The sequence below is a fragment of the Medicago truncatula genome, chromosome 4, assembly GCF_003473485.1.
Source record: "Medicago truncatula cultivar Jemalong A17 chromosome 4, MtrunA17r5.0-ANR, whole genome shotgun sequence".
NCBI lineage: Eukaryota > Viridiplantae > Streptophyta > Magnoliopsida > Fabales > Fabaceae > Medicago > Medicago truncatula.
The window spans coordinates 31,194,348-31,205,616 of NC_053045.1; the positions used below are offsets into that span (position 1 = coordinate 31,194,348).

An 11,269-nucleotide genomic window follows, 5' to 3' on the forward strand; every position below is an offset into this window, starting at 1 on the left:
TTTATGTTTATTTGAGAGAATGAAGATAATTTTATAGAAAAACTATTCAAAAATGATTTTTCATTTCAAAGAGATTTCAATTTTCTTTTCTTCAAATTTCTACTTTTTAAAAATTTAGACAAAAACAATAAAAACGTCTAAAAGTGATAATTTTATTTAAAAAAATAATTTGTTTTCACATCATTATTTATTATGACATGTCGTAAAAAATGAACCTAAAATAGAATTGTGGAAACTAAAAATACAATTAAACTTTTTTTTTACTTGTTATATTTTTCTTTTGCAATCACTCAATTATTTTATATTACTTTCTACCAAAAAAAAATTATATTATAACAATAAAATTTATTTTTATCAATTACTTAGTTATCCCCTAAATCAATCACTTAATTATTTTCTATTACGTTCTAACATAAAAAAAATTGCAACATTCTATTATGTTATTGTTTTCAAATTAAACGAGGTATTTTGAAATACCTCATCTACTTCTGTCTTCAATTGTATATATAATATTTTTATGTGAATAAATTGCACAATGGAAAAGAGTGGAAGTGAAATTTTTTTATTATAATAATTTCTAAATTTCTAAATAGCATACATTTTAGTACGCTCATTGTTTAATATCTCAGAATCAGACATAACAACTGAAACTGAAAAAGACCTTGACCTACTTCCCATTGAAGATTTTCGTATACTTGAAGCTTCAATTCTATGCCTAATAACCCAATAACTCATAGTACCCAATGTAGTAGCCATTATGGTAGTCCCAATAATAGTTACCCCAATTGCAAGCCATCTTTGTTTTTTCCCCACAACTAAAAATGACAAAGCCAAAAATGACACAGATATAAGCACACAAGCTACCCACATTAGTTTGTTAATAATAGCCATCATTTGTTTCTTTGCTTTGCTTTCAACAACAACTATTGATGTTTGAACCACCACAACCGCGAGGGAGATGAAAAGCGCAACCGAATCAAACACGATGAATACTAGAAACGCAGGTTCTGAAGCTATGTTTGCTTCGCCAAGGGATTTTCCTTTACGAACTTTTTTTGGATCATCCACGAATTGGCCTGGGACAGTGAAGATGGCTGCGAAGGCAACCGTTGCTATGAGGACTGCGACGACTGTTGTGGAGTTTATTGCATTGTTGAGTCCTTCTGTGTGCATTTTGTTGAGACGTTTTGCGATTCCTTGAACGCTTCTTCGCGTTTGGCGAGTGTGTTCTAGTTGGTGATGGACTTCATGCTTTATGTCACTGACTGTTTGTTTTAATTCTCTGGTTGCAGCTGTTTTTGGTTGAGATTTTATCGATTTGCTGCTTTGAACACCGTGTTCTGTAAGAATGCTTTTTACTTCAGAATTTCCTGTTTTCTCAGCTGTGTCTAACGCTGTTTCGCCACTTTTGTTTACTGCCATGCCATTTGTTTCACTTTGTCCAAGTATCAACTTGATAATCTGCATATACAAAAGTTAAAAGAGGTTAATTATTTAGCCTCTATCCTGAATAATCCAGCACTTACTCCAAGTAGGTAGATACAATTCAATTATGCATGAGGAATATCATATCATACTTTATACTGTGTTATTACTTATTAGAATTATATTCATGTTCTTCATCCCCAAGAATTATCACAGTTCTTATTCTTGTTTTCAATGCAAAACATGCACATAGAATATATATAGTATAGCTATCAAGTACAAACACGTAGGGAATTAGGCGTGTCTTCGTGTTTGACACGTGTCTGTCTGCACCCGTACGACATCTATCAGTATCAATGTCCTATGTTTTTTTTACATAAACAGTGTTGACATGTTTGTGTTTGTGTTGTATCAGGTGTTTGTGTCGAAGTCAGTGCTTCGTAGGATAATAGTGAGGAAAATCTAAGTCTTACATTAAAAAGAGATAAAGTCTGAACAAAGTTTACAAAGGACACTCGTCACCTTATAAACCGATTTGGCAGGATTGAGTTAAGCACAACCCAACTTCTAAGATAGTATAGAACCTATCCATCGGGCCATCCAACACATTATCCACGTACCAAGCCAAATTATGGTATATGTGTAAGGGGTGTATAGGGAACCAAGTCACACTTTGAACATAGATAAACAAGGGCAACTCTCACATCTCATAAACCGGGTTTGTAGGATTGAGTTAAGCCCATCTAAAATTTTAAGTGATAACAAGTTTACCAACAAAGATGGTGGTCTAAATGAAAAAACCACTTTTTGTAAACAATACCTTATATATGAAGTAATTGTTTGAGTAAATATTAGCAGAATTATGGCAGCCATAGTCAAATTTACCTGAGTTCTTCCCTTCCTGGTTGCTATATGCAGCGCTGTATTACCCTTATTATCAACCATGTTTATTGTTGATGGATCTGCTTTTATCAACTCCTCTACCACCACAAGACTCTGTCCCTTCACCGCCATGTGAAGCGCCGTCTGTCCCTTTTTATCAGTCCTTGTAACAACACCAGGCTCCTTCTCAAGAATCGCTTTCACAACCTCCAAGTGTCCATTTCTTGCAGCAGAATGCAAAGCTGTTTTACCATTACTTCTAGCAATTGTAGCCAAGCTACTACCTGCTTCTAATAGATATTTCACTATCTCAGTATGTCCTTGTGTTGCAGCTGTGTGTAAGGCGGTGGTGTTGGATGGATCCACAGTCATTGACAATTCAGAATGAGCTTCCATTAGGATCTTTACAATATCTACAACAAAGAAACTGTTAGAACAGAAACCCTGGTTCAAAATAAAATAGATACGAAGATGCAAACAAAAACAAACAAGATATGATTAGAGTTCGGATAATTGTGCCTTGCAACACATTTCTATTATTCAAGTTTAGGATTACAAATTGCAACTTGTGTTTAATTACTACGGTTCACTTTACAAGGCAAGAGCAACCTATCCACTTATCAGTAAATTACGAGGCATATCCAATAACAACAGAACTGAGATTTCATTTGAAAATCACACACATAAAAAAAAAAAAAGCACAAAATGAGCAACTTGGTGTCATAAAAATCTACTCAAGGTTTTCTTTTAAAAAACTCTTTGACTGCAATTTGGATTGCAACATCAAGATTTTCGATGTCTTCGCAATCATAATTGAGGCTGCATCAGCAGCTTTTGACTAAGATTCTCTACAATATCAAAGACCGCAACATGACTTCAACCGCAATTTAAAATATCGAGATTCCACTCATTACTCCTTTCACAAAACACAAAAGAACAAGCAATTGAAAAACTACAGAAAAGCCATAATACCTAAATCCCCTTGTTTAGCAGCAATATGAAGTGCATCAAAACCATTTCTTGCTTTAATTCCAGCATCAGCAAGATCATAATACTGAATCATCTCTCTAACCATATCAACATAACCATACTCAGCAGCAACATAAAGTGCTGTTTCTCCACCTTGATTCTGCTTTGCAAATATTTCGCGCAGTTTACCCTCTTCAGCACCATCAACTGTATCCTTCAAAGAAGCCATGTTCCCTGCTCTTGCTGCTGAATGTAACGGCGTATCGTCGCGCTTCCCCGTCAATTGTTTCGTCATTTTCTTCCTTTGAGCCCTTACTGGTGCAGCCTGAGGCTGCACAGTTTCAGCTTCTGTGTCCATTGAATACAATTCTCCAAACTAATGAACTCCTTTTGTTCTTGTGACTTCAATTATCAGAATCAGAATCTTCTGTTTTTTCATTCCAACAAAAACAAAAACACAAAATCAACATCAACATCTTTCATTACAAATAATTGTCATCTCCTTGAAACAAATCAAACAAGATAATCATCAAAATCAAAAATCAAAAAATAAAAAAAATATTACATATTAGTTCTCCTTTTGATAATTCTGTCTTTCTCCAAAATCATTGCTCTGATAAAAAAAAAAAAAAAACTGGATTAAAATTATTGCATTTTCTTCATCTTTAAGTTAAGAAAAAAAAATCAAAGATGGATTCAAAACCTTTAAGCATTCATCATAATAATTCAGTGAAAAAATAAATAAAAGGTAGAAAGAAGAATCTCACCTTACTTGTGTGTTCCACTAAAAAAGCATTGAGATTTAAGGATAGCTTTTAGGGAACTAATATATGATGTTGGTGTAGGACAACCTGTAACAAAAAAAAAAAAACTTTAATATTAATATATTAACATATACTATATAGTGCAAAAAGAAAGTGATATAAGAAAGAAAACCAATATAGTAAAAATATTTAGAAGGAAGAAAATGACAAGAAGAAAAAGAACAAAAGAGGTTAGTGATAAAGAGTTAAGACACTAAACTCACATGTAAATAACAACTTTATGTATGTTATGTGAATCTAAATCAGAATCTGAACTATAGTATGGTAAGTACAATTATACAACATAGTTTCAATGCTCAGATATACATCATGCACCAGCAGGAAACAAAAGGTAGTGATGATGAAATCAGAAAGTGTTACAAAAAAGTATTTTACAGAATGAAAGAGAAAATGAACAGAACAAAAGAAGAAACAAGTGTTGTGAAATAGTGGACCAACCCAATGCAATGGATTAATTATGAAAAAACAAGATGAGAGGGTCCTACTTAGGACATGAAAACTGAATTAACAGAACCACACGCGGTGGTAAGAGAGTGGTTTTGGTTTAAGGAACAGTTTTCATAAGTTGACTCTTCCTCTATCGTTGGTTTTGGTCCACGTTATCCACACTTTTTTTTTATCACCTCATGTTGATATTTCATTTGCTAATATAATTATTTTTCACTTTGAGTAAAAAAATTCTAGTTATTGTACCAAAAAAAAATAAAGAAAAAGAAATTTTAGTTAAGATATTTTTTTAATGAAGAAAAGGAGACTAAGCCCAAAATAAAACAAATATATCAGAAAAAGAAAGGAAAATATAAAAACTAAAAGTCCTTTAGAAAAGGAGAAACAAACTTTATATCTATTATCTGTCTATTATACAAAGTTTTTTTTTTTCATTTTGAAAACTGACCTATATACAAAGTGTTTTTTTTTTGAGGTACCTATATACAAAGTTGATGTTAAGTTTTGGTGTAATATTATTTCAATTTCATCTTTTACTTCAATTATTTTATTAACTATAATTTTATCATTTTCTAAAAATCATATAAATTTTATAAAGTTGTTATAATATTTAATACAGAATTGTTAATGTTCTCAAAAAAATAAATACAGAATTTTTAATAAAACTAATTTTGTAAAGTTGTTACACTCATTATTTTTTTTCTTAATATGCGTGAACAACATTAAATAACTTTTTTTTGACAAGAACATTAAATAACTTAGTATTTTGGATTAGTAAAAAAAGGAAAATGTTACATGAACCTCCTTTATTCCTACACCCTATTGTACACCCTATATATTAGGGATATTTTTGTAAGTTCATCTCACAACCACACTTTATCTTCTATTTATGTGGGGTCCAGGTTGCCACGTGTCAGAATTTTGTGTGGGTGTAAAGGATGTGTTGCCACATGGGGTGGTACATGTATCATCACTCTAAAAAAAAACTTAGTATTTTGGAATAAGTGGTAATACATAGTCTTTTTTTAATGTATTTTTAAAATGCATGGTAGTTGTAGTAGATAAGTAAAATTACGCACACGTAGTATGTTCTTTTAAGTTTAGCCCCTTTAATTTTTTTTCTTCTCTTTTATATGTTACATATTGTTTGCACCATTAACCTTAAAATTATATGATTCTCTTGCATTGTTGGTATATATGTGATATTTTATGTCTGTATGAACTACAACTAGAGATGAACCAGATTAGGTGTTCATCAGGCCTGACACTAACGATGAATTACTCGTTGATTTGGGTTTGTGAATTCGAACCATTGCTTTATGAATGGAGACATTTCTATGAAAAAAATAGGTACTTCTGTCGTAAGATTTGTAGATTTAGAAATTTATATTTAAAGTAAAAAAAGTGACAGGACAAAAGAAATAGATGAATTTGACACAATTATGTGAGTTTTCTTAAAATTAAAATGTCACACATGAATTTTATTAACAAAATTTGTTAAAAAGGAAACAATGCAAACTTAAAGGAGCAACTTAGAAAAAATGTCAAACTTAAAGAACCTCATACATGATTTTGCCTAAATGATAAAAAAAAATAAAAATAAGAAAGAGATAAACATGTATGATATCACATGTAACATCTACATTTTGATGTTCATATAACACAACTCTTTGAATCAAAACTAGTATACGTTGTTTATTAACAAAATTACTTAGATGTTATTTAACTTTAAAATTTCAAGCATCTTTTTATCTTTTTTCCACGTCGAATTAGTTTTTCATATTCTTTGAAAACATGTACACCATCGATCCAACGGAATAATTCTTGGGTGGACATAAAGATTTGGTCCCTCTATTTGGTCACACACACCAAAAAATGGACATGTTATAATCATTTGAAAATGAATGATTATTTAATTATTATTTTTTCTATATTTTCCTTTTTATGTGTGTATGATCAAATAGAGGGTCTAAATCTTTGTGTTCACCCAAGAGTTACCCAACGTTATTTTCGGTCTGCTTATGTTACCAACTTTTGTCTCCATATAAAGAATGTTTCACTATTCAACACAAAAATTAGGTTCTTTTTGATAATAACAAGATCACAATCTTAGATAAAACTAAAAAGAAAGCGTGTTAATTTTGTTGAAATAAATATTGTAAGGGTGATTATTATGCAATCTATAGATAGTTTTTTTTTTTTTTTTGTGAATTGAAGATGTAATTGACCTTTTAAATGATTAAGTAAGACTTTTGGTAAAATACATAAATAAATTTAAGGTACTGCTAATCGGTGCCTCCGAGGCAGCGATTAAGGAATAATAAATTGATGGATTTCACTTATTTTACCTTAATTAATATGAGAAATAATAGACCAACTATTTTTTTTTTTTTGAAAGAAGACCAACTATTAAAATTAACAAAAGATGTATTCAATACTCACCTAAAGACACAACTATTATATACATAGTTTCCATTTGAGAGTTGACCAATATCCCTGTGAATTAGATTAAACATTATATTCTGTAATTTCTTCGTTTAAATTTTCTACAAAGCAGTATTTTTTTCCGTGAATTTTTTTTGCACCATCTTCTTCTTTTTTTTGCATCCCGTGAATTTTCCTCAAAGCATATTATAAAGCCCAAAATAAATTCACAGGAATATTATGTTTCTAATAACTCACAAGGATTTTTTGTCAAAAAAATAGTAGTTTACAGAATTAATTGAATGAATTAAAAAAGTCAAATTTACTTATATTTAGAAATAGAGGAAGTAATTCATAGTGATATTATATGTCTTTGAGAGAGTATTGAATACAACTTTTATTAATTTTAATTAGTTGACTTATTATTTCTCATATTAATTGAGGTGAAATAAGTGGAACCTATTAATTTATTGCTCCTTAACCGGTACCCGGGAGCATTGGATAGCATTACCCATAAATTTATTAGTAAATGGAACTGCAAAAAAGTTAAAATAGAAAATGTACTTTCCTAACCATGGTTTTTATTTTATTTTTATAAACGTCTAAAATTTTCACCATTTGTAAATAAGTGAATCACTTACTTGCTCTATAACAGGACAAATCTATCATAAATTTCATTAAATACTTTGTTTGAAAATTGGGTCAATAATGGCCCTCACAATTTGTCCTTTTTAAATTAAAAGTGCTTCCTTCAAAAAAGATTAAGGGCTCAAAAACACATGATCGAATTTGTTTTGTGCATGTGCTGCAGTCGAATTTTAGTCACTGCAACAACGTTGATATTAATATGTTCCATTTGGGAACCTAACCCGACAAACTCTGAAATTATCATGTGAGTTTATCCATGCCATGAGTGTAGATAGATTTCACCAATTGTTTATAACTAGAAATTTGTTTTTTATGATCAATAATTGATATAGCTGATTGATTCTTCATTTGTTTGAAGTTTCTTACGAATTTCAGTCAAAAAAAGGTTTCTTAAAAATTTCCATTTAGAATCTTTTTTTCATTATGAACTAATATAATTTGTAGGTTTTATGAATATTTTTTTTAAGGAAGTTCTATGAATTTTTTTTTTAAATACCAAGGATATAGACCAAGTTCAAAAGTAAACACATATTTTTGCTAGCTCTTCCTTCTTCTTCTACTTGTGTATTCTTATGTGTGTCTTCTTGCACTTCTCCTTCTTGACCTCTTCTTCTGTGTCCCTTGTAGGTCTGTTGTATTGTACGTCTTTTTGTGCGTCTTCATCTTCAACACCGACTTTAGACAAAAGTTTTGGAAATGTGTTAGGGTTGTAATGTTCGGCTTTTTTAATATTAATTGTTATAGTACTGATTTTCAGTTTTATTTTACTAGTTCTAATGTTTGTTATGGAAATACCTAGCTTTTATTTTGAAAATGTGTTAATATTTCCTATCTATTGAAAGTTCATATTTGATTATGCGTGTAGACGAAATATATAGTTGTAAGTTATTTGTGTGAGCTAAAAATCGAACAGATAATAATTACACCTTAAAAACCTATCAGTATAAGTATATAATCTTTGGCTCTGTATGATGTGTACAAATAGCATCACAATGAGTCCATTTAACACTGGGATTAATTCAGCTGTTTGACACCCCAAGATAAGTAGGCATGGCAACCAATGCTTTAAAAACCTAATTAATTGTCAACAAAGATTGTCTCAGTTGAAAAAAAGTTGACTCAAATGCAAAGTTGTGGGTTCAATTTTCGCGGTTGATGTGAGAATCTCTTTGGTGGCTAATTTGTAAGTACTTCTGTAAACACTTAATATTGAAGTCTGTCTTGATCTTGATGAGCTCTCAGAGTTCAACTTACCTAAACTTTTTATTATAAAAAAATAGCACCATTCAAACAATCGAATTTGTTAGATCACGATTTAACAATTTTAATTTCTTGATTTAAGACGGAATTAAAGTTGCACCATTCAAACAATCGAATGTAGACAATGTTAGTTTACAGTTCAACCGATTGAAACGTCCAATTGAATTATTTTTTAAAATGTCACTGACAATCCAAACTAAGATAAATCATATACTACATTATTTTAACAAACCTTTGAATAAGATATTATTTTGTGGCTCTACAAAATGGAACCAAACCAATCAGCAAACAAATCATGTGATAATCAAATAGTACTCACATGGACATGACATGGTGTGCAAGCAAGCAGAAGCAGCCATTCCAAAACCGCAAATAAACTGTTTTTCAACAGCATCTGACCAAGGGCAACAGCAAGACAAAATAGATAGATAAATGAAAATCAGTAACATTCATTCCAACAAATTCATGCACGTGGGACTTAGTTTGCGCGTGAACATCATAAAAAAAAAAAATTGATACTAAGTCTACTTGTTTGGTCGTTGGAGATATGTCATCAGCCATGAACAACGTTGCTGTCACTCTCAAGTCATAGTGGCAAGAAGCACATATACTTATTAGTATAATTAATGCAAAGACCATATTGGCCGGTTGACATTGAAATTAAAATTGACTTGCTAGGCATATCAATTTTATGGTTTTAGTTGTTGATCATTGACTGTAACAATAATAAAGAAGTTTCTGATCACATTAACATATCGGTTTAATGCCACTATATATGGCCATGATTACTATTTGATTATACACTTTCAACTATAGGACTTCAATACCACAAACTTTGGAGTTTTCTAAACTCTAATAGTCAACAACCATAAGTATCAGCACCTTTCGCGTTTTCTTCTTCACTCCTAACTACTACTAATTTGAGGTGCAGGTTATGGTGGGAAGGCTTGTTAATTTTCCCATGATAGATGGGAGAAGCCGCTTTGAGTATGAGGTGGGTATCTCAATTAGTTTGACCTAAAAATGAGCTTGAAGTCATGAGCTAAAACCCGGATAAATAGGGTTAAACATGAGGGGTCACTCAACTCACAAACCACCACCTTAACCTGTCTAAAAACTCGACCCTCCAAAAATCCGATGCCAAAATCCATAGACAGAGAAAAGACGGAACAGTAGCGCAAAGCGAACCAGCTCGAACACAAATAAATCAAAACAAGGGTAGGTTGATTTTTTTTTTTTTTTAGATACAGTATTGTGAATTATTAATCTACTAAAATTTCGTGGTTACTTAATTATGAGCAACGCTATATCCCACGAAGGGATTTCCACGAAAGCCACGAACTATAATATTCTTCTCTATCAGTTTCTATTTATTTTATAACAAAAAAAATAAAATCTAGGAGTTTGACGCAAAACATGGGTGGGTGGTGTGTAATTCTTAGGATTCGTTGATTAGTTTTCGTAGTAACAAGCATTAACCCTTAATTATTTACTAACACTATTAAATTTATTTCTACAAAACTAATAATTAAATTTAGATCGATAAAACTCATTTGTTATTGGTTTAGACTAGATAAGGGCAGGGCACCTGAAAAAACGCAATCATATTCTTAGGCTTTTTTATTTTATTTTATGGATTAGGCATTTTCTTTTATAAAATAGGTATGTGGAAAAATTCAATCATATTTATAAGATACTATATCTTTTCGAGAGAAATGTTGAAATCGTAATGTACATATGCTGGGCATTTTATCACAAGTATATTTGGCACAAAATAAAATTGTCTAAGTTGTAGCGACAAGTGTATAAATAAGCACAAAGTTTGGTTCAAAAGGTACCCATTCTTCAATCATTGCCATAAAATATTTTAATAATATATCAATGGTGGATTAGAGCTTTTCCCATCATGGGAAAATTAAAGAGTTCTCCCACCATAAATGCCACCCTAATTTGAAGGTATCACCACCGTTCCTTCTAATTACCATTTTGAATAATTCATGGATATGATAAGATATCCATTGCACTTGCACATAATTGTCTATGATTTTGAATAGACTGACCATGATTTTTTAAATTTTAAACTATATATGATATCAAAATTTTGGCATGTTTTAAGAGACGATATATGTTTCTTCCAACTTTGGGCATGTAGTAGACAACGTTAAAACTCTTATGGGGAGAGGGAGGGAGAGAGAGGGAGAGGGAGGGAGAGAGAGAGTTTGAAACACCTTCGGATCTTGAAAGATTAGTCTTCGCAATTGCGCGCGAAGAATACTTAATTTGTACAAAAAAACTGTGTTCAAATATACATAATAGTATACTATACATTCAGCGTGTCAAAAAAATTGGAAAAAAAATGTACACATGCAAACAAAAAAATTGAAAAAAAT

At 31.1% G+C, this 11,269-nt stretch overlaps 1 protein-coding gene across 3 annotated transcripts; it reads right to left on the minus strand.

The window, feature by feature from the left end:
* Positions 1 to 543: 543 nt before the first annotated feature.
* Positions 544 to 4,507, minus strand: LOC11407624 (ankyrin repeat-containing protein At5g02620). Of its 3 annotated transcripts, none has more exons than XM_024782604.2 (6): positions 4,304 to 4,507; positions 4,044 to 4,127; positions 3,842 to 3,889; positions 3,280 to 3,700; positions 2,311 to 2,720; positions 544 to 1,461 (listed from the first exon to the last, which is right to left on the minus strand). In XM_024782604.2, exons 4-6 carry the CDS (start codon positions 3,632 to 3,634, stop codon positions 586 to 588), a joined length of 1,641 nt encoding a protein of 546 aa, XP_024638372.1. In that variant the 5' UTR covers positions 3,635 to 3,700; positions 3,842 to 3,889; positions 4,044 to 4,127; positions 4,304 to 4,507; the 3' UTR covers positions 544 to 585. The 3 variants fall into 3 exon arrangements, with proteins under 3 accessions (XP_024638372.1, XP_003606581.1, XP_024638373.1); XM_003606533.4 differs by having other exon boundaries at positions 3,280 to 3,703; positions 4,304 to 4,506; XM_024782605.2 differs by lacking the exon at positions 3,842 to 3,889 and having other exon boundaries at positions 3,280 to 3,703.
* Positions 4,508 to 11,269: the final 6,762 nt, after the last annotated feature.

What these genes read in the sequence shown, in the direction of transcription:
- LOC11407624 (XM_024782605.2), bottom strand. Translation starts at nt 3,634, where the DNA reads ATGGACACAGAAGCTGAAACTGTGCAGCCTCAGGCTGCACCAGTAAGG. An exon ending in TGCTAAACAAGGGGATTTAG is followed by an intron (nt 2,721 to 3,279) that starts GTATTATGGCTT and finishes TCTTTGTTGTAG; the next exon opens with ATATTGTAAAGATCCTAATG. An exon ending in CCAGGAAGGGAAGAACTCAG is followed by an intron (nt 1,462 to 2,310) that starts GTAAATTTGACT and finishes TTGTATATGCAG; the next exon opens with ATTATCAAGTTGATACTTGG.